The 25,159-nt window shown below is 44.4% G+C and overlaps 1 protein-coding gene across 1 annotated transcript in view; it reads left to right on the top strand.

Moving 5' to 3' along the window:
• LOC142593012 (ATPase family AAA domain-containing protein 2-like) overlaps positions 1-19,385 on the top strand; it is a 31,037-nt gene extending 11,652 nt beyond the window's left edge. The window contains exons 12-28 of the mRNA XM_075706136.1: positions 639-813; positions 1,478-1,566; positions 1,914-2,073; positions 3,537-3,627; positions 4,065-4,379; positions 5,716-5,842; positions 7,231-7,414; positions 8,982-9,167; positions 10,452-10,587; positions 10,735-10,931; positions 12,028-12,187; positions 12,546-12,668; positions 12,765-12,914; positions 13,881-14,285; positions 14,990-15,114; positions 17,487-17,615; positions 19,145-19,385. Of these exons, the coding sequence (XP_075562251.1) occupies positions 639-813; positions 1,478-1,566; positions 1,914-2,073; positions 3,537-3,627; positions 4,065-4,379; positions 5,716-5,842; positions 7,231-7,414; positions 8,982-9,167; positions 10,452-10,587; positions 10,735-10,931; positions 12,028-12,187; positions 12,546-12,668; positions 12,765-12,914; positions 13,881-14,285; positions 14,990-15,114; positions 17,487-17,615; positions 19,145-19,186 (2,794 nt within the window). The 3' untranslated portion in view covers positions 19,187-19,385. The remainder of the gene's footprint in view (positions 1-638; positions 814-1,477; positions 1,567-1,913; positions 2,074-3,536; positions 3,628-4,064; positions 4,380-5,715; positions 5,843-7,230; positions 7,415-8,981; positions 9,168-10,451; positions 10,588-10,734; positions 10,932-12,027; positions 12,188-12,545; positions 12,669-12,764; positions 12,915-13,880; positions 14,286-14,989; positions 15,115-17,486; positions 17,616-19,144) is intronic.
• Positions 19,386-25,159: the final 5,774 nt, after the last annotated feature.

Below are 25,159 nucleotides of genomic sequence, written 5' to 3'. Positions count from 1 at the left end.
CGTTTTGCTTTTTTATTCATTGAAATTCTTTCTGAAACAGCAGCGTATTGGCTTTTCTAGTTGATGGCTATATTTCTCTGGAAATGCAGAATACCCTCCCAGCTTTAGCTTTCCTCCTCGTTTATCATCAGCAATGGATGGTCTGGGAGACCAAGTCCAGTAACTTAAAGCTTTTGAAGGGAGAATGAAATGCCTTACTACCAAAACTTGCCTTTTGTGAAAACAAGAATGAATACGCAGTGTATGGCTGAAGAATGAACTGGTGATTTGTAAGTTAGCCCAGTCTCAGATTCTGTGCTGAGGTTTGTTCTTGTTTGGCTCCGCTGTGCTGTAATCACCGCTGTTAGTTTGTCAGCAGTTTTGGAAGTGTCCTTCTGGGGCACGATGGTCTTTTCTCAAGGTTTTGTGTATCTGCGTTACCCTCTTTATTCATTTTGGTTACTGCCTCGTTGAATTGTGTAGGAATGCAAAACTTCCACCTGTTTTGACTTTTCTCATGCTTCAGCTGTTACCCTATCTTATACATGAAGTGTTTTGGTTAGGAGAGGAGAGTGGTGTGTTTTAGGGATGGGGGCTGTGATAGGTACTTTTCCATGATGTTTTTCTTAGGTGAATCTGTTTGGTTTTTTTAATTGCAGAGGCTGTCTCTTCTATGGTCCACCAGGGACTGGAAAGACACTGGTTGCTCGTGCACTTGCTAATGAATGTAGCCAAGGTGACAGGAGAGTAGCCTTTTTTGTAAGAAAAGGTGCCGACTGCCTGAGTAAATGGGTGGGGGAGTCTGAACGACAGCTTCGTTTGTTATTTGATCAGGTAAGGTTGAAATGTGCGTGTGTTCTGTCCGAGCTGTAACTGCAATTTTCTGTGGTCAAAATTTTTAAGAAGAACTCACTCCTTTTCGTGTTTTGTCAGTTCCTTCCACTGAAATGGGTTTGTGAGTGTTTCCTTTTTCAGTGGGTTTTTTAGGGGCTTGAAATCTTGAGATGCGTTGGGAAAGTTTAACAAAACAAACGAGAAAACCTCGCAAAGCAGCCCCCACCTCCCCCCCCCCCCACCCCCCCGCCACAAAAAAGAAAAACCCAGCCACAAAAAAGGTTGCAAGAGGCAAGAGATGGTGGCTTTAGATCAGAGGGAAACAGATGTGGGCTGAAAGCATGGTCATTTACATTCCTAATGGAAGCTTGCTTCCCAAACCTGTGACTGAATTAAGTCCTGGCTCTGTTCTCAGTGGTTGCCAAATAGCTGTAGAAACTGCTGGTACCATTTGTTTCCTGTCAGCCAGTCTCAGTGGGTTGACACAGGCTGCTGTCTTCTGTTACTCGTGCTGCTTACTCCATTAGGTCAGTTAGTAGAGATCCCTGACGCTAGTCTGGAAAATCTAGTTCCGGTGACTTCCCACCCATAACGTTTTTCATGCATTTTCTCTTTAAGATAGTGCTGGTTTCCTTATGTCAATATTCCTGTGTTTTCATTCTAGGCCTACCGGATGCGACCTTCAATTATTTTCTTTGATGAGATAGATGGTCTTGCTCCTGTACGGTCCAGTAAACAAGACCAAATTCATAGGTAGTACGCTTTTTGTATCTATAGAGAAGCTGCTTGATCTTTGTGAAAAGGCGACCACAACCTATCTAACTTTATGTGACAGATTCATTTGTCCTGAAAAGTAGTGAGTCAGTGGTACTAAATTTCAGATGACTTTTAAGCAATAATTGAAAGCAATTCACCAAGCTTGATATGAGCACAAGGCCTGTGTTACCTTACCTATTTTTGTAATGTCTTAAAATGAGTCTTTCGCTAATCAGCATCTCATCAATAGAAGCTTGTCTTTTTTGAGTGATCATTGGAGAAGGTCACGTAGAACGTAACAAAGTTTACTAAACCAGTGAACGAAAATTATATTTTTGTGTTAGCTCTGTTGTATCAACACTTCTGGCACTTATGGATGGCTTAGACAGCAGAGATGAGATTGTGGTAATCGGAGCCACCAACAGACTGGATTCTATAGATCCTGCTTTACGAAGACCCGGACGCTTTGATCGAGAGTTCCTCTTCAGCTTGCCAAATAAAGAGGTCAGAACTTAAAACTCAACCTTAACGCTAATGTGACAAAGTCCATCTTTATAGCAAAACCACGTAACCGATGCAGTGTCACGGAGCAGTTAAAGTCAGAATCAGTATTGCACAAGTTGGACAAAAGAGGGATATCTGGAGATACTGCGTTGTACTGCGGAGGGCAGATCTGGTACTGAATATATACGATTAAGAGGATTTCAGCAAGTAGTTAGTTCTATACTTAGTTTTGGTTTCGCTGGGACCAGCCGAGAAAATGGGATGCGGCTAGTCACGGAAATGTTTAAGTAAGAATGGATGTCTGAATTAGCTATAAATTACTGCTCTCTCATTGTGAAAATGAAAGAAGTGGTGTGCACACAAGCATGCCTTTTTGCCAACAAAAACTTTTATCAAGGCTGGTGCTGGAGCGAATTAAAATTTTTCATTGCTGAAGTGATTCGTGTTTTGCTTACTTATCTAATCCACTGAGGCACTTTCTCCCTGAAGTGCTCTTGCTCTCGGTTCTTGGTTTATGAATGGAGAGGGGACGTACCAGTGTTGGATTGTTCGCAGGCTGGGTATGCTGGGAGATACCTATAAGTATCTGGGGATCTGAGATTGTTACTGGTACTTATTAAGAGGGAGTTGGACAAAGATGTGAAGTACACTGCACAGGTGCAGGGCTTGGGCTGCTTCTAGTTCAATGGCAGTAGCTAAGCAATGAAAAACTAGGTATACAGCCACCCAAAAATATACACTGAGCAGTGTATTTAACACAAACGTTTGTCTCCAGTGTTTACCTGCTTTTGGGAACGGGAGAGGAAGTGCCATGAAACAGATATAACGCATGATTCCCTACTGTGGCAGAATTCTAGAAATGTGCCATAATTATTCTGTGTACCAGGAAATACTTAAATGCAAGTCCTGCTCAGATCGGAGATGAAGATAGGCAACGTTTGACATTTTCTGAATCGGTGACAGTAGTTTGAGTCATAATTATTGTTGTTCTTTGTAGTAATTGTAGCAATTTGAAATGTAGTGCTAGGACTGTTTTCCTTGAATGAACTGGCAGAAAAGCAAATTTGATGAACTAATGAGACTCTCACCGTGAAATTTTGCTAAATTTGCAAGAATTTTCTTTGATGAAAAATCTCTGTTTGCAGATGAGGTTTTTTACTACAATTTTTTCCTCAGGACCATTAGGTCTCTCATACTTGTGGAAACGTGCTTTTTCTGGAAGCTATAAATGGCTTCCATTTCACTGCAGGCCCCCAGCAAGAGTTTAATGTGACAAGTAGAGAACTATTAAATTTCCTGCTTGCAAAAGAAGAGAGCCTATTAACTGAACTTCAGAATACTTGAAAGTTAGCAGAGAAGAAAAGTGTTTGTATTAATGTGAGGGGGTTTTGGGTTTTGTGGTGTTTGGGATTTTTTGAAGAGAAAACTTAGGACCAACTAAAATGCAACCATTTTGTTTCCAGGCTAGAAAAGAGATTTTCAAGATTCACACACGAGACTGGACCCCTAAGCCATTGGACGTGTTTCTTGAAGAGCTAGCTGAAAAATGTGTTGGTAAGTTTGAAAAGAAAGTGAGTTACTGCATGTGACTGAGTCCTAAGGAATCCGAGCTTGTACCAGGCAGTACCCGAGCTCTTGTGCCTTGCTGCAGAGCGAGGCGGTGAGGCAGCTGGCACGCCTTGAGAGCAAACAAAGTTAGATGCTTCTTTTCTTTTAATTTTCTTGTTGTCTCTCAGAACATTGGATGGGTTTGGGGCATCTTCCTCAGGAGCAAAGTTTTGATTAGGAGGCTGCTTCATACGTGCAGGGTATCAGGCCGCGAGACATGTAACAAAACTTCTCTGCAGTGCAGTAACTCTTTAAATTCTCTCTTAGCCTGATAATTTTTGGCTGCATACAAAGTCTTTCAGTGTTGCCCTTTGGAAACCTTGGCCTTGACTTCTGTGTTGCCCGAGACTGACGTAACATTTGATTCTTGTTTTGTTTATTAGGATACTGTGGTGCTGATATTAAATCCTTATGTGCCGAAGCTGTCCTCTGTGCTTTGCGCCGCCGCTATCCCCAGATATACCAAAGTAATGAGAAACTGCAGTTAGATACCGCTTCTATTAAAGTAACAGCAAAGGATTTTGTCATGGCTATGCAGAAGACTGTTCCGGCTTCACAGAGGGCTGTGGCTTCACCTGGGCAAGCGCTATCACCTATTTCAAAACCACTGTTTGAAAACACACTAGCAAGAATTTTACAAGCCTTGCAGAGAGTGTTTCCCCATGCAGAGCTTGCGCTAAAGAAGGACCGACAGCAAGGTATAACAGTAACATCCATTTCTTTACAATTCTGCCAAAGCAAAAACTTCTGATTTGTGCAATCAACGTACACAAACCTCTCAGCTGCAATAACAGTAGAATTTTATAATATGCATGTGCACGCCTTTATTTTGGGAATATCGTGCATAGTTTTTATTCTGGATTCTAAACTGAAGTGCTTGGTGGGAGCTGTGAATGACTCGCAATTTGCAGTAGAGAAATATGCGTTCTCTACCAGAGCACCCTGTTTCTGACAGGAGCTAGCATCATATTTATCATTTGTAGAGATGGGCTTAAGGTTTAATGTATGAGGCACCTCTTTCAAAAGAAGTATTTAAATGGGGGGAGAAGGGCATTTTTACATGAATGCTTCTAATTCCTGTCTGAGGAGCGTCAAGACCACGGTACAAGTGTAAGTGGTTTAAGCTAAATCCTGTTTTAGCTATCCTGATTTTTAACCATAATCTCTTAATTTAAATGTTTGTGCATCACACTGTACACATGCACGTGAGATCAGAATGTTTTAGTAGCGTATACTTTGGGGCTTGGCTTGCACAGTATATGTGAGCTGATGCTCCCGACTGCATGAGGCCTGGTCAAGTTTAGTCTGTCAGTTGGTGAGAGCAGATAACTTGATAAACTCACTGCACTCCTGATTAATGGAGATCCATGAATAGTTAGTTATTATGCTAAACCCTTGAGACTATCCTACCAGTATTACTCCCGGCAGAGCTGGGAGATAGGTTTGCATTGGTAAAATAGGGGCAGAAATCCACCAGCAAAAGAAAAGCAGAGAGGCTGGGGGAATTAGTAATTGCATTCCCTCTCCGTTGCCTGCCTTCCATTATCTCCTCCTTCCGTGATGTTTGAGGAGCCTTATTGAAAAGATGTGTAGGTCTGTATAGCTGACTCCCTAGTCGTAGACAAATGGAAGTCTGTGGCCATCGTGTTCACTGAATTCCCCCACTTCCAGTGGGGGAACGTGCTGCAGAAAGAATTGGCTTTGTTGGGTTTTTCAGGAGTAGTTACTAACTACACAAGTTGCTCCTAATCATCTTTATTCTAAGGAAACAACCTCCAAGTTTTCACCAACGGAGAGATATACCTTACGCAAGTCATGGGACGTCGGACAGCTTTGTAGAGACTTGTGCAATGTCCTTAGATCTGTGGTAGGATGGACTTTTCAGAAGAGAGCATTCAGCGTGTGCCCTCAAATGAAGAAATACAAGATGAGGGGTTTCCAGCACTGATCTAGAGTTTAATTTAATCGCTGTTTTAACGCGAGGGGGAGAGATGGACTATTCAGGAAAGTTAACAAACCTCTTTTGCCTTTCAGACAGTTTAAATCGTGTTTTAAGAAATGATGCAATTGACAGTGACGAGGAATCGCCATCAATCTTTGAAGATAAGCCAATGGATGAAATGCTTGGTAGAGAAAAGGAAAAATTCCTCAATTTCAGCAGGTGAATGTTTGTCCCCTTTCTGTTTACCTTTTTAAGATGGCTGGGTCTATAAATGGTTTTGGTGTGAGGGGTGGTAGATGAAGGAGTAAAATGTGTAGCGGGGGTGATCAATATTTGCAAGAAGTAAGCAGGAAGATCCAGCTGGGTACTAATATTCTAATGGCGTACACTGCCATAACCCATCAAACTGAACGGCCCAGCCCTCGTTTCCTCAGTCAAAGCGATCCGCAGAGTATTAGAATGTGTTGATTTAATCCATGGTATTCCTGGAAAGACTCAAGACCAAATGCATGTGCTGTCTCTCCTTTTAATGATAAAACCTGTATGGATTTGTGTAGCCATCTTTTGCCCTTGTGCCTTCCAAGATTGTTTTAACTAGTAGCAAATTATGCAGCAGAAACAAAATTGAGACATGGTTTGTTCAGACGCTGTGAGAAAAACAATGTCTGCATTTTGTACCTTTAACCTATGAAATTTATGTTAATCTTTTGACATGTTAATGTGGAAGTTGTACAAGCCAACAGTTGAAAAACCAGATTGTTGTCATTACTGTTGGGTCAGTTATTTTTCTCAATTTCTATTGCTGTCCTGTCCAGAAAATGTTCTGACCTGCTGAGCTTGGTTAGGTCTCTAGGATCTTTGTCTTCAGCCAGCAAAGGGAGTGGTGGAAAAACCAAATGCTTTTCGCAAATGTGTTTCATGCTAGTAAAGCAAGATTACTAGGTCATTAAAACACAATTCAAAGATGAAACGACTGGAATGACTGAACAAAGTAAACATGAATCTTACATGTATTTAGTGTACTGCTGTAATTTAACCAATCCAATTGTGTACTTCTTCAGATACAGCTACTGTGTTTCACTGCCCATGTTAATTGAAATGTTGTTCTGCTCCTTCCTTCCCACTGTCTCCAGTAACTATGGTTGAATTTCAGCAAAACTTGGCAGATGTAGAGATCTCACAGTGACTTAAACTCAAGACCTACTGAAAATTGGTGTGTACGGGTGGTGAAGAGATCGAGGCTGGTGTGTGCTGAGAGAGAGAGAGTTGTTACTCTCCCGCATCAGGTTACTGACCAGTTGTCGTGTGTGTATTTAGCTGGACAGTCTCCCCGTGTGATTTAAGAGCTGTTACTTAACCCAGCCAAACAAATAGCAGACATGCTGGGGATTGGCAGGATTTCTTTGGGCAGGTGTGGTACAAGTTTGTAAGAAAATGGTCTTTGCTGGTCTTCCTGGTCACAGACCAGCTCATTATTTACTGGAATATGGAGAGTATTTACAAAAAAAAAAAAAAAAAAAAAAAAAAAAGTACAGGAAAAAACCTTTAACATCTGTGTGCCTATTTATCACTTCATTTTTAAACTTATTTTCTTCTTATTTTTCTAGAAATGCTTACTACCAGCCAACAGCTTGCAGACCACGGTTCTTACTAGTTGGAGAGCCAGGATGTGGGCAAGCTGCTTATTTGGCACCTGCAGTAATACATGCCTTGGAAAAGTTTCCAGTTTATACACTAAGCCTATCTGTTTTGTTTGTGAGCGTCACATCACCAGAAGAAACATGCGTACAGGTATCTTTCTTTCCTCTTTAATCTCGTAGGATTCATGAACTGTACATAAGCTAGTGAAGTAAGCAAAATTTGTTGTTAACGGAGGTGGCCTGGTTTGAATGTGCTGTTCTGTTTACTTCTGTCTGAAAATCCACTTTTCTTCTCGATCGAATGATACCGAACTAAGGGTGTTGTACGTGGCCGTATTTTCCATTCCAAATTCAACAGTGAGGATGTTGCTACCAGCTCGGGAAGCTGGGAGGTGCTGCTAATAAAGCCCTCTTTATGGCAAGAAATCCTGCCCATCTTGGTGGGATCCAGAAAACGGTTTTCATTGCTCCTTAAGGCTCTGTGCTCCCAGTAGATGGCTCTGCATCAGCCTGACTGTGCGTCACGCACTTTTGTAGCTGCCTCTTTTATTATATTTGTGAGGCAGTCAAGGTTTTGGGGAAAGGAAGTGTTTCTTTTTTTACATGTACATATACAGCTTCTACTGCTGTATAATGCTTTATGTAAAAGCATTAAAATTCCTGGAACGCTTACATTTGTACACTGGTGTGTTTTTCTGAACTGGGAAAATTAAATATAAGCAGACTTAGTGCTGTCTTCCTTTTCACTTTTAGGCAGGAAATCCATTTTGTTGTTTGGCATCACTGTATTAAAATATTTTGACCTTTAGTAGCAGCGTTTGAGAGCTGTACAAGTAAGGACGGACACATGAAATGCGTGGGTACTCAATTGTCACGTAAGAGGAACAATTCCTTTTTTGTTACGTGATGGTTGCATCTGCAGTCAAATAACTACCACGTCTAGTCGCTGCCCGCATATACCACGTGCGCTTCCCATCTTGTGACAGGAACTCCCTGAATATTGATAATCTGAAAGGGGTGCATGGAGAAATTTGTCAGGTGAAAGGACTGTTGCCACTTCCTTCATGCGGTAGATGCGTGTCCTCCTCTGTGATTGAGGTACCATCTGTAGGCAATGGCTTGTGGTCTTCCAAAGCACGCAATCTGGTCTGATGGATCCTTTGGTAATGAGAGGCTGTGAGTGATTTAGCTCTTCAGGCAGGCTGAAGACTGGTCACCTCTTATAAATGTGCTTGAAATTATGAATTGCGAGCAGGCTTCTTTTACAGTGTCAGCCCTCATCTTTTCACATAGGTCTTTGTTTGTTCAGCCTGTGCTCCAGACTGACTTGGATATGTGCCCGCTCTGAATTGAAAATGGTGTAGTGGCAGTCGTGTCGCGATTTACCCAGGCTGATGCCTCTTGCTGAAGGGTTAGTCTTGTTTTTTCAGGCACGCCACCACACCAGCGGAGCTGTGAGGCTCTTCAGGAGTTTTCTTACACCTAAGTAGTTTTGAAATCAGGCAGAGATTCAGGTCTGTTTCTGTCTGCAGAGCAATGTCTATAGTTGTGTCAGAGTGAAAATTTTACCTTGGTAAGGAGTTTTTCTGTTGTTGGTTTGTTTTTGACGTTTTGGCTTTGCGTACTCCTATTTCGTAAGATAGTTTGACTGATACGTAGTTAGTTATTAGCCTGTTCTACATGGTTTAGTTTTCTTATCCAAGCTTTCATTTTACCAGTTGATGCAAGAAGCTCAAAGAACAGCACCAAGTATAATTTATATCCCACATATCCATTTGTGGTGGGAGACTGTTGGAGCTACACTGAAAGCTACTTTTACAACACTGCTGCAGAACATTCCAACATTTGCTCCAGTTTTGCTGCTTGCAACATCTGATGTGTGTTACGCAGATCTCCCGGAAGAGGTACTTCTGTCCATACTTTTCTTACGTGTTTTTTTTTTTTTAATTTCTTGTTAATTTAGAAATCCTTGAAACATTGGAGTACTGTGCACTCTTAAGCAAATTCATCCTGTTAGTACTCAGGCACCCTGGCCAGGTCTCTTAAAGTTTGCTTAGACAAAACAATGCTGAAACCATTTGTCTACAGTGTTTTCTGAGTAAAGAGGTTGGCTTGGACACAACTTTTTCCCCCTTCTCACACGCTCATGCTTATTAGACAGATGTATAAATTTACTTCAGACAGTAATTCCAGGGACTTCAAGATGGTTAGGTATGTACTTAGTCAAGAATCTACAGTGCTTGAAATGTAAATGGGAAAAACATTTTTACTGACAAGTGAAAGGTATTTTTACTGAAAAAGTATGACGGTCACGCTGTTAATGATGGAATGTAATTTCACATTTAAATTCTTTAATAAAAGTTCCAATTTCTTCCTGTAGGTGAAAGCTTTACAAATTAGAAAGCTAAGTTGCAACTTCTGTTAAGTAACTTGGAAATCAGTTTTTAGTTGTATTTAACACAATTCAGTAAGAGTACAGGCTTATCATCTTTCTAGGCATCTGAGAGTGTGCATTAAAGGAAGGTGTTCAAAATGTGAATATGCTGCTGTGATTATTTTGTCTCAGCTACAGGGCGGGGCGGGGTTGGGAGCTGCTACCTAGATGTGTTTGTCATCAAATGCTTTGAAAGGGCTTAACTTTCTACAGAAGTTTTTGTGCTGTTAATAAATTCCTTCTAAAATAAGTGTGGAAATTCTTTCCATACCTTTTGGTAGTAGGGATTGAAGAATGGAGTAAAACTTGGAAGTGTGCAACTTCAGACACCTCACTTAAATTAATTTAAAAAAAAAACCAAACCCAAACCCACCTTACCAAAAAGCCCACACTTGTCTCCTGAACCCTGCCTGTTCCCTCTATAGCTGCCATAAAGATTCAAAGTGAAGGACAGCAAGGCAGGTAAATACAAAACAAGCAGTCTTTGGGTGTGGTGAATGTCACCACTTTATCAGTGTATCATATGGTCCCTTCATTGAGCTTTAACTCTAGAGGCGTTCCTTAGAGAAGATATTTGAATTTGCCATGCTAACCCATGAAAATCCAGCCTTTTAAGGCCAAGAAGATAACTTTTCACAGTTTGTCTTATCCAGGTGATTGTTCAGTTTCATTTAGAAAGGTACTCGTCTTTTTGGAATAGAATAAGGATTTGTGTGGCCTTAGAGCTGAAATCTCTTTTCTCCTCATGCTTTAGATAAAACAATTGTTTATTAAGAGTTATGAAGAAGTTTTCAAGATCCAGTTGCCTAATAATGAAGAAAGAAGAACGTTTTTTGAGGACTTGATTATGAATCAAGCTGCTAAACCTCCTGCATCAAAAAACACCACGGGTGAGGATATTCTACGTATAAAACGTTGCTAACTGTCAAGATAGTAGTTATACAGTATTTGCTTTGGTGGTAATTTCCTATCAATAATTTTTCATATACTTGTATTTGAGTACCATCAATTGACTAAAATTTTCTGAATAATTGAAGCTTGGCGGACGTTGGAAGTGCTGCCTGTAGCACCGCCGCCTAAGCCTCGACAGCTGACAGAGGAAGAAATGAGACAGCTGGAGGAGCAGGAGGAGGATACGTTGCGTGAACTTAGGATTTTCTTAAGGGATGTGACTGACAGACTTGCTGTTGACAGACGTTTCAGAGCATTTACAAAGCCTGTTGACCCAGAGGAGGTAAATTAGTGTTGATCTGTAATACCATTGTACCTGTGTGTATTCATAATTTTTCCGCGTTTGTATTTCTCAGTGTTTGCGTGCTGTTTGTAGGAAGGTTTGTCTTTTGGTTGCAGGACCGTACTATTCTGATTTTTCAAGAAGCAGGAAGTGAATTTTGCTTTTACTTTTGCTGACTCCTTAAAGCTCTCAAATGTCTGCTATTTGAGTATTTGCTGAAGGCGCCAGGTTCCTTCTGAAACGTCTTTAGAACTTTAGAATATTTCAGTTGGAAGGGACCTACAACGGTCATCTAGTCCAACTGCCAGTTAGACCAAATGCCAAGACATTTTGCTCATGAAAAGGCTTTGGTGTGTCAGCATGTTGCAGCACTGGAAAGCAGAGAGGTGTCTGTCTTTATAATTATCAACAGTATCTATAAGACTGTTTTAATAAAGCCTAAGGCTCTTTAATTGACTGTCAATAGTTTCTGTGAGAACAGGAATAGAAGCAGCAGTTTTTAAAATAAATTTTAAGATTCTGTTCTCTGTTTTGTCTGGGGCTTCTCAGTATAACATCAACCATAAGGGCTGTGTGGTTTCTTCGTCCTCCCATACACTTCTTAGGTCTCTTGTCCTCATCTAAACTAGTCACTAGGCTCCTTTCGGGGTCTGAGTAAAGAAATCAGCACCTCTGGGTCCAGTTGTCTCATTCTAAAGTAGATGCGTAGGACAGGTGCTTCAAAGGTGCAGCTCCTGCAGCCTTTTTCTTGCCGCCAACAGCAAAGAGACTCTCGGGTGGCTTTACGGAGAAAGGTTTCTTTGCTGTGATTTTCTGAAGCGACGTGAAATGAATCCCACTCTGGGTGTCGTTTCCCTTCTCTGCCCCACACATGCTTCTGACCTGCCTGCTTCGTTTTTCCCTCTTCTGGCCTGTCTCTTCAAAGCCAGTTGAAACAGCCCTTCTATTTTCAAGCAACTAACTGGTTCATTTCTGCATCTTTGGACATGTCGTAAATACTTGGGGTTTTTAAGAAATCCTTTGTTTGACTTCATTAAAATAATTAGGTTTGGTCGATACTATGTTAAATCTCTGAGCACGTACGTTTCATTTGTAGGTGCCCGATTATGATGCAGTTATCAAACAGCCCATGGACCTTTCAGCAGTTCTCTCTAAAATTGACTTGCACCAGTACCTAACTGCACGAGATTTTCTAAAAGACATCGATCTAATCTGTAGCAATGCTTTAGAGTACAACCCAGATAAAGATCCTGGAGGTGAGGATGTGGTTTTATCCCTAATTTGGAGAAAATTTAAAATCTATGAATTGGTAAATGTCGCCTGTGGACAGTAGACTTGGGATTAGATCATTTTAAGCATCCACAGAGAGCATTTCTTGCCAGGTTGTAAATGCTGTAGCATTAAACTGCTTGGGCATGAAATTGTGATAGAAGTGTTGATCAGCAACGAGTGCTTTTGCTTTAATAATTAACTTTCATGCTGTTATGATGAAAATATTGAGTGGGAGAACCTTTGAGAACCTACCTATGGAAAGAGCAAAATCTTTCTCAGTAATCAAAAGAAAGGATTTCGTTGGCTGGTAGAACATACTCAGTTCCGACTGTAAAATTTCAGATCGTCTCATTAGGCACAGAGCTTGTACTTTGAGAGATACTGCCTACGCCATAGTAAGGGAAGAAATGGATGAAGAATTTGAGCAATGCTGTGAAGAAATTCAAGAATCTCGTAAGAGAAGAGGTATGGTTTTTGATGCTAAGGATTTTAAGACTTGTCTCAGTACTTGTAGCCAGCAATGCAAGACACAATTCTTTGCTACCTGTTCTTTATTGCAAGGTTGTAGCTCTTCCAAGTATGCTCCATCTTACTACCACGTAATGCCAAAGCAGAACTCTGTTCCCGAGCGTAAGAAAACGGACCCACAGTGTAACGAAAAAACGAAGATGCCAGCAGCGCCTGTGGATTCCAGTACACCCCGCTCTAATGGCAAGTTGCATTTTTTTCAGACTTTCTGGGAGAAGGTGCTAAACTCACTGGTAGCTTCTCTGTTCTTGTGACAGAACAGGTTTCTGAATACTCCCCTAGTTTTCAGTTACATGAAACAGTATTTTTCCCTTCCCTGCCCTCAAATGCTAACATCTATGCCACCTCTTCCTGTGATTTCCGACTGAAGGGGGGAAAGGGGAAAAAAATAGGGGAGCAATGATAATAGATATGTAAAGGAAAGATCATTATTTCCTCACTTTTTCCTGTGAAAAGGCCATGAAAGAACAAGGGGACCTGGGTCTCTTCCAGTTAAAGCGCATGACATGGTGTGAAGTTTCCTGGTCTCACTGGCATGACTGGGAATTTTGCCACTGACTTCACCCATATGCTTTGTGCAGTACTCCGTGAATACAAAGAATGGTGGGCTTTTCGGGAAGGCAAAAATGCGAAGTTTGTTTTAAACAAGGGGTTCACTGCATCAGAAAGCATATGAGGTGTAAGTCTTTACAGACAACTTTTTCTCCAGCAAATATTCCCTTAAAATTGTCTCTAACTCTGCCCAACGTGTGTTTAGCTTTTGACGTTTACAGCTTTGTAACAGGTTTGAAGAAGGGCTTGTCTCCAAACACTTTTCCGTTGCTCATCCCTGTTAGTTCACGTCGTAAGACAGGAAGCAACTTCACCTAATAACCTTGCTTTGCGGTAATATTTCCTATCTAAAGTAAGACTTTTCTGCTCATAAAATCTGGAAGCTGATGGTTTTGTCAATGAGGTTCTGCAGCTGGCTTTTTAAAATGTAATAGCAAATTGACCTCATGAACTTGGAACTCTTTCTCTAGACCTATTGTAGGGAAACAGACAATGGTACTTGAGCGCCTTGTAAGTCAAGTGAGATGAGGACGCTGGATTTTGAAGGAAGAATTGTTTTGGTAGTTTTGGATTACTTCTCCTGATATCTCTTTGTAGATATGTCCAAAAGAAAACGCAGAAGGAACAAAGGGTCTTCAAGAATCGCAGCAAAGAGGAGGAATCTTCAGTTCAATAAAGAGAATAAAGTTCCGGAAGACCAAAATGAAGAAGAGAGTGATGAAGAGTCCCCGGAAAAACGTGTTTCTAACACAGATCGCCCTGAAGTCGGGTCCGCACAGGAGTCTTCTACGGAAGAAAATGAAAATGTACTTCAAGAACGACACAAAAATGGGAATGAAAATAAATCTGGGACAGAAAATGAAAGAGAGCGAGCCCTCCTTGTGGCTAAATCTGCTTCTGAAAAGAAGAGCGTCATGATTCCTGAACGTTCAGACCTAAGAAAGGAGAGTGAAATGCTGGATTGCCAAATAGCAGGAAGTTCTGAAGAGGGAGGTTCAAATGGTAAGTGAAAGATCAAGCAGGTCATGTAGTTCCTTTTTCTTCCGGAGGAGGATTACACTATTTATTAGGTTTTAGCCTTCTGTAATTCCATTCTGTTCTTACTGTTGTAGCGCTCTCAAATCAGCACGCCGTGTTCTTGCATGATGGTGCTGCCCCTCTAGTTCTGCTAGCCAAACTCATGTTTTTCTGCAGCTGCTGGGTTTTTGATTCTGAAGTTTGTTTTTCGAATGGTACCTAACTGAAAAATAATCGTTGACGTTCTTCTGTTGGATGAGTGTCTTCCTCCCAGTAATGAGCAGCATAAGTTAAAAAGCTGTGCTTCAAGCAGTGTGGACCCAGAGTCACATGTGGAGTAGAAGACTTATGTCCTAATGTTTGCAATGTAAGATGTGTTTCCTAACCGAAACGGCTTTGGAGTTTCACCATACAGTGCTGTAATGGCAACGTGACTGGGTTTTTTTCCTGTTTTTACCTTGCCTTTTTCTCTAGTGCCTTTTTTTTTTGTGTGTCTGAGTTTCTAATTTTTATGGAGCAGTGACTTCTGCCAGAAGGAAAGTAAAAGCCAAGCGTTTCTCAGTGAAAAAATGCTAACGGGTCTGTCTCTCATTGCACAGAGAGACTGTATTCCAGGTAGAGGATACTTGACTTACAACTGTATTCCAGATAAAGAGAAATCCTGACTGAAGAAATTTGTGTCGTTCCAGATTCGTGGGTACACTGTACACCTCATGCGAGATCTTCTCGGGTAGAAGAGCAACAGGTGATAGGTGTCGAGACAGCAGTGGAAGTTCTCACACAACGAGTGATTGTGGATTACTATGAGCTCAAAGTAAGTCTAAATTCAGTTTTGTTAATACCGAAGTAGGACATTTCCTTGCTACCTGTACAGTTGTAAATTAAGTCAGTTGTTAAGCAATGCCAATTAAAACAATCTATGGGAAGGCTATATAGCTTGTGAAACAACTCAACCTGTAACGGACCGTGACTGTTGTGTTTCCACACCTGGTGTGGACTGCTGTTCTTGCTTTTGACGAACTAAATTTTAGGAGACTGGGTTCTCTTCCAAACTTTTAATGTAAAAGGGCTTGTTGAATTTTTTTGAATTTTTTGCCCACTGACAACCTGCTAGTACTGTTGGTTGTTAGTGTCTTAAGAGTTTTTATGATGGACTTGGGGGTTTTGGTTTGGTTTGGCTTTTGCATGTTTTCATTTATTAGGAACCTGAAAAGGGCCTTTATTTCTAGCAGTGGTGACTTTAAACCTGAAGGTAGCAGGTTGACATAAAGCTCATCATGGATAAAATACTAATTGGTACTTTTCTGAAATTCTGTCAAAATCCAGTGTTAGAATTTTGCATTGTGTGGAGTTACGGTGTTAGAAAGGTTTTCCAGTCCATCGTAGGAGAGAAGTTGCTGTCCTAGGCTACAGTTGGGAAAAGGGTTAAAAATGGGCCTAGCTGCAAGGGGTAAAATTGGGTTCCTTTGCGTGAATTGGAGAGGGTAGAACAAGGACCTGATCTTCAGGGGATATTGCAGTGAGGAAAATGAGGAGAACTGCTAGGTCGGAGTCCTGGAAGTTGGCCAACGCAGAGGAGGGCTGCTGTTTACCTGCCTTACGATGAGAAAGGGAGTATTACATGGATGTTTCCCCTGTGCGGGGAGACTGTGACCAGATGGGAATCCCCTTTGGTGAGCGAAGGGGCTTGTCGACACAATTTCTGTCACATTTTTAAGCTGTGACCTAATTCGTAGAGGTGAAACTAACTTTTTAAAGCTGGCTTCCTAAGGAAGCAGGTTTCAGGGGGGTTTGTTGTTCATGCCTGCCTGTGTATGCAGAGAAGCCACATAGGTTTTTCATAGAGTCATAGCACGTGCTCTGAAGTTATTGCCCACTGGAGAAGAGGTACGGTAGAGCCCTTCTATATGTTGCAGCTTATACATGTTTCAGCTATGAGGAGAGCTACGGTCAGGAAACGCATCTTTTAGAAAACTTGTTTCATTAACGTGGGTGCCATTGGAACTAGCGGCTCGTGCCAGAGAGCCTCTTTGGAACTCACCTGCAGTGAATAAGCGAGGTGAACCTCCAAAGCATAGCTGCTTGGTTCTGTTTGTTTGGGGTTTATTTTGTTTGTTTATTTGCTTGGGAATAGGCCTAGAACTTTATGGACATACAGAAGAGCCTGGAGTCGTCTATGTGGCAGCAATTCAAAATAGTTTCACAGGGGATGTTGACCCTACACCTCTGTCACATCCTACCTTTTCTGTTTGCAGCAGCTGAAAGCACGCTGCGTGGTCTTTGTGCGTTTTACCTGTGTGTTGTATAGAAAGAAGCTGGGGGGAATACTCAAATCTTGTGGCAGCTGATGTGAGGGAGGCAGAGTTTGATGACGGGCAGTTGTGAGGCAGTAATATTTGCGTTTGGTGTGGCTGCTCTCTTAAGCTACATCTTCACAGCCTCACACGACACGCAGATACTGAACAGCCGCTGCAGTGGAAGAAGGCGCTGCCATGAGCTTGTTGTTGCTTTCCCAGAGATTATCCCATTCACATCTTTGGTAACAGAAACGACTGTGTGAGAGACTGGTAATCTGCTACAGGCAGAGGCACTCTGCTAGTTTATCCACTCCGCAGTTGAAAGGCAGGAGCTAACTCGCCTGCTTCAGACACGCGAGCAGTGTGTTCTGCCAGCAGAGTTGTAGGCACGGTACGTGTCCAGCTAACAGGTAAAGGCGAGCACCTACGGATGCTTCCGTTTCCAGCTGGCACAGCTGTATCTAGAAGATCGGTAGCCTGGCTTCCAAAGATGCATTTTACGGTGCCCTGCATTGCAGCAAGAGTTTCTCTAATGAAATGCAACAGCAACTCTACGACAAAGTGGATTGTGTCATTCCCTGCTGTTCTGGAAGCGGTTGCTTTGCAGTTATGTTCGTTGATGTGATAGATTGATTAGTAATGAAATATTGTCTGAAATGTAAGCCTTCCTTTTCTCTGAAGTGTGAAAAATTAACTCATTTTCTCCAGTTAAATCTTGGGAGAGATTTAATCTCTTCTCTGAAGTGTCATTCATCTTTTGTTTAACAACAGAAGAAGGTTAGGATGTCACCTGTGTTGTGTTGTTATTGCTTAGCTTCTGAAAACATGACGAGCCCATTCAAAAGATCTTGCGCTCTTCTAACCTTGTAGTTTCCATTTTTTCCTTCAGCAACTGTTGCATTTTGTCACTGTGGTAACTAAGAACTTCAATATATTTCACTTGGAAAAACTGTATGGTGTTCTTAGTCAGTGCATTTACCAACATCGGGAAGATTACGACAAAACCGAATTAGTGAAGGTAAGTTTTTGGTTTTTTGTCTTACAGCACTTCCTATCACTGTTATGCTCGTGTGTGTTATGCATGCGTATGTCCGCGCTCTGGACGTCACGCTTATTTAGCATGACTCTTTAGTGTTTAGTCGCCTGTGTTACAAGACTTTTTCATTTCAGTCTGGAAGACATTTATCCATATTGCAAAACCATTGTTGTATTTGGCATCGCTGTTGGCAGTCTCAGCAGGAAAAGGCTTGAACTTGAAGACAATGGGTCCACCCATGCAGCCCTCTCAAAGCAGTTAACCTCAGTCTGTCAATAGTCCTTCTCCAGAACCTTTTTAGGGGCGGGGGGCTGTGAAAGGAGGGTGCTTTTCTCAGTCCGGCACTTCCTCTTTCTGCCCTTACAGGCAGTCAGGCGTGGTAATGGTGCGTCTAGTAGCCATTCCATTCTTGCAAAGAAATTCAGTATGAGATGTAACAAGAGGTTGAGACTTTTCTCTAGTGCCCCCATAATCTCTTTTGAACTAGCATGGCTCAAGCATCTTCAATTTGACCTATGGGGAGATTTCTGCCTATGGCAGTTTAATGCTAATGAGTCGGATTCTCTGATCTGTTCCTGTAAGAGAGGATTTCCGAGTTGTCGGAACTGGGCAGGAATCTTGCAGAGGCACCCGGGGTCCCGGTCGGGCATTCCCAGCATTGAGCCCATTTAGACAGGCTGGCCATTCTGTCTTCAGAGTCAAGATCCTCGAATCCATTTGTCTTTGAGATGCTTGGGTCTGAGAACAGCGAAAATTCTTTATGCCTCTCAGTCTGGCCTTAAAAAAGAGGAAGCCTCTTCTCTTTGGCCCTGGCCGTCTCGATCGCTTCTTCCACACCTGATAAAGAGTTAGAACGGACGCTCCGTTCTGACTGTGCAACAGTGAGGATTATTGGGATTCAGGGAGGCCATTCCTGAAAACTGCGCCCTTCTCCCCCCTAGTATAGTGCTGTGTTTTAGCATGAGAATGACTTTATTTATGTTACCTCAGGGCTTGTGAGCTTTTGTGACTTCACTGTGAATGCTTAAATGGAAACGGACTTGATTTCTACTTGTTTCTACTTCTACCTTTAGCTTTAACAAAAAAATATCTCCTATGATGAGTCCTATGACTGTGCAAGTCCGTCAGGAGCAAGCTCTGCTGTATGGAGAGGGAGGCTTTAACAAGTAGTTACTCAGAGCGCAGGAAATAACATTTCCAGCTTTCAGTTGTGGCTTTTCAGGAGCTGTCTCCTCTTTCTAATTGTTGAAACCACCGTTGATACAGACCCGTAGTCTCTTGACACAGATCTATACGGTCTCTCTAGGCTACTCTCTCTTTTGGATGCGTGAGGATGCGTTTGAAGCTAGTGGGTATAGAAAAACATTGTGATGGTGGTAGCACATGTATTTGCCAAATATTACTAACGATTGTATGTATGTACAGGTTCTTTATTCTTTTTATGAAGAAATAAACAGGGTTCTTGAGCCTTTATTCACGCTGACTGCTAGTTTGTCTTTTTGTCTTACTAGGAAATGAAGAAAGAAATCACAGCCTTCAGTTATGCTCAGTGATACTTGATTTCAGCGTCTTGACTTCTACTCTGTAATGTTTTCATGGCATGCTGTTGTTTAGTAAAGATTACTTCTACATATATATATTTGTACATATTTGAAACAAATAGATCTTAAAATTTATGAAGAAAGCTCAAATAACGTCCTTTAACTGCTTTTGATATTTTCATCCTATGAATATATTTTTGGTATATGAAAAGTAAACCCTTTAGAAACCTCTTAATGCAGTTCAGAGGTAATTTTTTTCTAATTACCTGATAGCACCTCAGGTGGCTTTTGTAGAAGTAACAACCTCGAGAAAGTATGTGGGAGAAACACTCTTTCCACAAACATAAGAACTTCAGCTATGGCATATTTTTGCCTGTCAAAAAACCCTAACTTGAAACAAAGCAAGGTTTACTACTGTAACTTTCCAAGGCAAAGTTGAGTCTTGCTTGTAATAATGACAATCTTGTTGATACTGGAGAATTGCATTTTAATATAAATTGTTAGTTGCGGGTCAGGGGGCTTGTAGTTGAATTAAATTGTACATAGTTTCCTAGTTACCTGGAGAGAAATATATGTGTTTATTACAAAAAAGTGAATATATTTTTGGTGATATTGATACAAAAACTCGCAGATACTATTCTTCAAAGTCCGAACCTCTCCTCAAGAGGAAACGGAGTCTTCAGAAAGTTCCCAAAATAAAACTCAATAGCAACAAAGTTACTATTAAGCAGGCATTCTTTATTACAGCGCTGGGCAGCACTGGGGATCGTTCCACCATGAGTGCTCCAACGATTTGGCAAACTTCCAGAGATTTTATACTATCAAGTTATCCATATTCATATGATTTCTGGGAATTCATCTACAAAAACATGAGATTTCTTGGAACTCATTAACATATGCAAATGTCTAATCCGCAGGCGTAGTCATCCTCTTTGGTGGTCTTCAGGGGTCCTCTGGTGGTCTCCAATAGTCTTCTTCACTTGTCCGCTAGTTGAACTTTTGGGCTTCCTTTGTCCATTTATGGTCATTCGAATTAGCTCATCAGTCCTTTGGCCTTGGAATGCTAGGAGACCAGCTCCCTGAGTGCTTATCTCAGCACGGGGGTCCTGAGTCTACGTTATCAGTGTTTTACACAGGAAGCCTAACACGCTTGCTCAGGGTCTGTTTTAATCGTGCCAGACAAGGAGTCACATTCTTCGAAATATCTGTCTCAGCAGATAACTAAAACTATCTGAGTCAGGTATTGTCAGAGGTTTAGCCCTTTCAATATATTAAATATATCAAAGCAAAGCGATGCCCCGTTTTGAAGATGTATGCCTCTTCAAAGCAGCAACTGTCTCTCAGTTAATTTGATAGTTATTTTTAAAAAGCTGAGAATAAGATAGGCGAAGTTTAGTTTTATGAGAATAAAATTTTATATGAGTTGCAATAAAATGTGTGGCACGATACGCTGCTGTTGTGTTATGTCACCTCACATACACAGTGTCTGGTGATGCTGAATGCCCAACTGTGCAATCCCTCTGTGTGTGGTTTGTTTCTTATGTATGTTTGTTTTCTGTTTCTGTTTCTTTCTAGTGTTTGTCCAAACAGTTGTGTACTATGCAGAATTTTTTCTTTTCTCTGTATTGTTTGGATGGGTATTAATAAAAAAATGAATCATCCTTTTAGGGGGTTTTGTCTGCTCCAGTTTAGTCACAGAATCATTTTGATCATTAACCACCTTACACCTAAAACCCAGCATGCATCTTAGGACTTTGAAATAAGAACTGCACGTGAGCAGCTTACTCCGCGCTTGGTGTATTGGTGATATGGCAAAGGCCAGGAGGAGGACGAAAAGTTGTACCGAAAATTCACATTTTAATGTGTATTAGAATGGAATACAGGACTTAACGTCCTTGATCTCCCCCTTGGCTGCTCTTACCCATTTTCGAGGGGACGGTGGGGGTGGTTTGGTGACCGCGTTGCCCAAGATGGCTGACTGAAAAACTGAACCAGAGCGGTAGTGTGGAACCAGAGGCATTCCTGGGATCGACTTTTGCTCTTCAAAGCGCTGGTCGAACTCCTTGCTGTCACTGGTCTCCACAGGACGCTGCACCTCTAGGGGTTTGGGGGCTTCTTCGTTACAGCTCTGTAAGTCTTGATCTTCCATGACCAACTGCTAACGGTTAACTCCTAACAGCTCCCACAAGCCGCATCTTTACACTCCTCTCTCAGGGAATCCAGTCGTCTGATGGTGTCTGAACCAAAACGCAAGCAGTGATGACAGAAACAGTGTGTCGAAAACGCAACATTTTTAAGTAGTACGCAGTGGGAGTTAGAAGTAAATATTGCCTACAGTACCTGGGTAGGTACCAAAGGGAGAGGTCCCCTTTCTCCAAGTTCTGTAGCTACTAAAAAAAAGGGGGCGGGGGTTGGTATTTTCCCTCAGAGCCGTCCCTTCTGTGCTCCCTCGCCGCCGGTTTGGGGCTCTGGACCCCGCGGCAACGTCCTCCCTCGGCGACAGCTCGGGGCGCCCGAGGGGAAACTCGGGGCTGGCGTCGGAGGAGAAGCCCTGGCGCGGCTGGAGACGCCGCCGTCCTCCGCGCCCGCCTGGCTGCGTGGCGGGGGGCTCTGTCGCGGAGCCCGGCTCTGTGGGCGGAGGAGCGGCTCTGTCGCGGAGCCCGGCTCTGTGGGCGGAGGAGCGGGCTGTGCGGGCGCCGCTGCCCGCCGGCGCTCCCGGCCCGCCGGCGCTCCCGGCCCGCCGCCCCCGCGTCTCCGTGCCGCGGCCGCTGCGCGCCGGCAGCTCGCCTGGCCGAGGGGCGAGGAGGCGCCGGCGGCCCCCGGGCTGCGGCGCCGGGGCAGCCCCCCGCGGCCGGCCGCTGCCTCGGCGGGGCCGGGCCGCCCTCCGGCGGGTGTCCGCCGCCTGACGGGCGGGGCGGCGGCGGAGCGGCTCCGCCCCCGCTCCCTGCCAGGGAGGCTGAGGCACCGGCCGCCGCTGCCCGGCCTCCCCGCGCACCCGCCCCGGGGCAGCGAGGCGCCGGGAGGATGCGAGTGGGCGCTGCGGGCGGCGGCGAGGCGAGGGCCCGGGCGGCCGGCGGCGTTGGGAGTTCCCGGCTCACCCGCCGCCCCCCCGCCCCAAAAGAAGTGCAGTAGTTTGCGAAGCGCAAGATGGCGGCGCGGCCGTGAGCGAAGGCGGCAGGCGGCGGGCGGCGCGGGCGCGGGCGCGGGCTGAGGGGGCGAGGCGGAGCGGCGCCGCGCCGTCAGGTAGGGGCTCGCGTCTCCCGCCGCCTCTGGCGCGGGCGGAGAGGGGCTCTCGGCGCCGGGAGGCGGGCGGGCGACCCCCCCGGGGAGGCGTGCCCCCCGCCCGCCCCCGCTGCCCCCCGGGGAGCGGGCCAGGTGCTCTCCCGGCGGGGACGGGGCAGCGCCGGCGCGCCCGGCGCCCCGCGCCTCCCCGGGGCGAGGGCGGCTCCCGGCCGGCGGGGGCGGGCGGGCCGAGCCGGGCCCGGCGGGGGCGGCCGCCCCGCTGCCGCCCGCGGGGTGGGCGCGGTGGGCCGGCCGCGCCCCGCCCGCCTCCCCATTGTCTGGCGGCGGCGGGCGAGCGGCCGGCGCTGTCCCCGCGGCCGGGGGGCATCGGCTGCCGGGGGCGGCGGGGCCGCGGGCGGGCGGGGGGAGGCCGGGCGGGGGGAGCGCCGGGGCGTAACTTGGAAGCGGGCCGCTGCGCGCCCCCCGCTGCCCGGCCCGCGGCGGGGTCGAGCCCCTGCGGGTCCGAGGGCCGTGTCCTGTCGCCGTGCTTCCCTCCTCCGCCCGGTGCCAGCCGTGACGCCGGGAGCCTGTGCGCGGCTTTGCTCGCCGCAGGGCGGGGACGATCGGTGTGGCTGGTCGGTCGCGGAGTCGAGAAGTTGAATGCCGGTGCGCCCGGAGGAGCCGGCGAGCTCCCCCCCGGTGTCCCCGGGCTGCTGGCGCTCGGGCTGACGGACTGAGGGACAGGCTGACGGCAGCCAGCGAGCCATGAAGTTCTGGCTCCGGAGTTGTCTCGCATCCCGCGGCGTTGCAGCGCGGGGGCGAGCGTGGAGGAGCCGTACGGTGGTGTATGCGCAGGCAAAGTTGGGGAGGATGTCTGGTTTACTCTTCTGGGGGTGCCGGGGTCTTGGGGTGCCTTCTGACGCTCGGCTCTCCCCTAGATCAGGATGTGCGGCACTGGAGATCGACACCGACTTCCATAAACCGCGTAACGGAGGCAGTTCTGGATCCCTAAAAGGGCTCAGAGTATCTGCAGGAGTGAAGGCTATCTGGTAGGTACTTGTGCTTTATTTGTGAGCTGCTCGGGCTTGCTGGTAGGTTAACTAGGCAGCTGGAGGGTGGCGAAGTTGACTTTGCACAAAGCGTCACGTAGAACAGCGAAGGCTGAGCTGTCTCTTGGTCTGCAAGCTGGGATAGATGCCACTTATTTGTAAGAGGGAGATGTGCAGAGAGCACGTTGGGGATGTCAAAGTGCATATAAACGTTGTATAAATAAAAAGTGGATTTTGTTACGAAACTCGTTACGTGAAAACAAATAGTCCCTTAAACGGAGGAATGAGAGAGGGATTTGAAAAGCGGTGCTGTTGGTTTTGACCAGCAGTCTGGTGCTTGTTTGTTTTTGCTTAGGAGGATTTCGGGCAAAAAAAGAAAGCTTGTGGATACTTAGAGGAACCCTGTTTAGAACAACCTGCATGATGCAAACTATAGGAGTGCCCTGAATTGGGACCTCTTTGAGCGAGCACGCATCCTCTAGAAAACCCTTTTGTTGCTGTCTTTAAATATTGCCAGCCAGGCAGTCTATTTCACTTGTGGTGGTAAATGAATTCCCCTAAGCCGATTAGAAGTAGATGCCATTTTTTGTAACTGAAATGATTTGCTTTTAACTTCAGGCTAGTGGCTCTTTTACCTTTGCTAGACGGAAAAGCCCTCTGCTATCGCATTTGGGGAATGTGTGTGTATACTGTGATTGTCCCCAAACTTGTCTTTGTAAAACACAGCAGTTTGAGGGGGAGCTTTTCTGTGTGAGGCATACTCCTGTGCTCTCTTAATGTTTCGTAGGACTCTCTTCTGGATTATTTCCTCTCTTGCAACACCCTTGATGACCTGGCCGTGCTGTAGCTGGATCCAGTGTGCTGGTGGCTAGCCTGAATTGCTGTCATTTATCACTCTTGGTTATTATTGGACTTGACAGTATTTGTCACTGCGTACCAGTGTATCACTGGAGACTGTTAGAGCTGTGTATTGAACAGTTCTGGCTTCTGTAGATTTCTCGGTACTGAAGAATTTCTATCAAATAATGGACTTTGTACTGTTGTTAGGATTCATTGTGTTCCTAATGTACCGAAAAGACCGTTTCTTGTGGCTTTTGCTTTGCTGAGCGCTCTGTAGCATTTTACTTGGTCTTATTGCTATCCTTGAGCTCTCCCCGGTTTGTTTCTCTGTAGTCTGAGGGAAAGGATTAAATTTTGGTGGTTGTTTTCATCTACTTATGATTGACAGTGGTGACCCTTTTGTTTGGATGTGACTTCAGAAGAGTCTTAACTTAAAGAATAGTCATGTATCTTTGAAGTCAGATTGTCTTCTCAAGTTGGAGTTCAGGATTTTTTCCAGCTTTATGAAACTGGAACTTGTAAAGCACCAAGTGCGTATAAACGGGGTCTAATTCATCTGTTTGCACATAATAAATACAGCCAAGGCACAGTCACTTGTAGGTGGGCTACGGCTAATCTTTACTTTGGTGATCAGTTTCTCTTTACCTGTCAAGCTGAGGTCTAGTCAAGAATTCCACAGTGTCAAATCCAGTATTTTTATGTTTTCTAATTTTTAGAAATCCCGAGCCTGTTGCAAAATGTTCAGAATGATCTTTTCCGTGTCTGCTTATTAAAGTCCTGTGTGATAACAGTTTTGGGGTCATGGCGTGGGGGAAGGTTCTGAACATTTCTACCTGAGTGCATGGACGTGCTGTTCTCTTGTGTGTCTTGATGG

This window comes from Pelecanus crispus, chromosome 2 (assembly GCF_030463565.1).
Source record: "Pelecanus crispus isolate bPelCri1 chromosome 2, bPelCri1.pri, whole genome shotgun sequence".
NCBI classification, from domain to species: Eukaryota; Metazoa; Chordata; class Aves; order Pelecaniformes; family Pelecanidae; genus Pelecanus; species Pelecanus crispus.
This window is presented reverse-complemented; position numbering and strand designations above follow the sequence as displayed.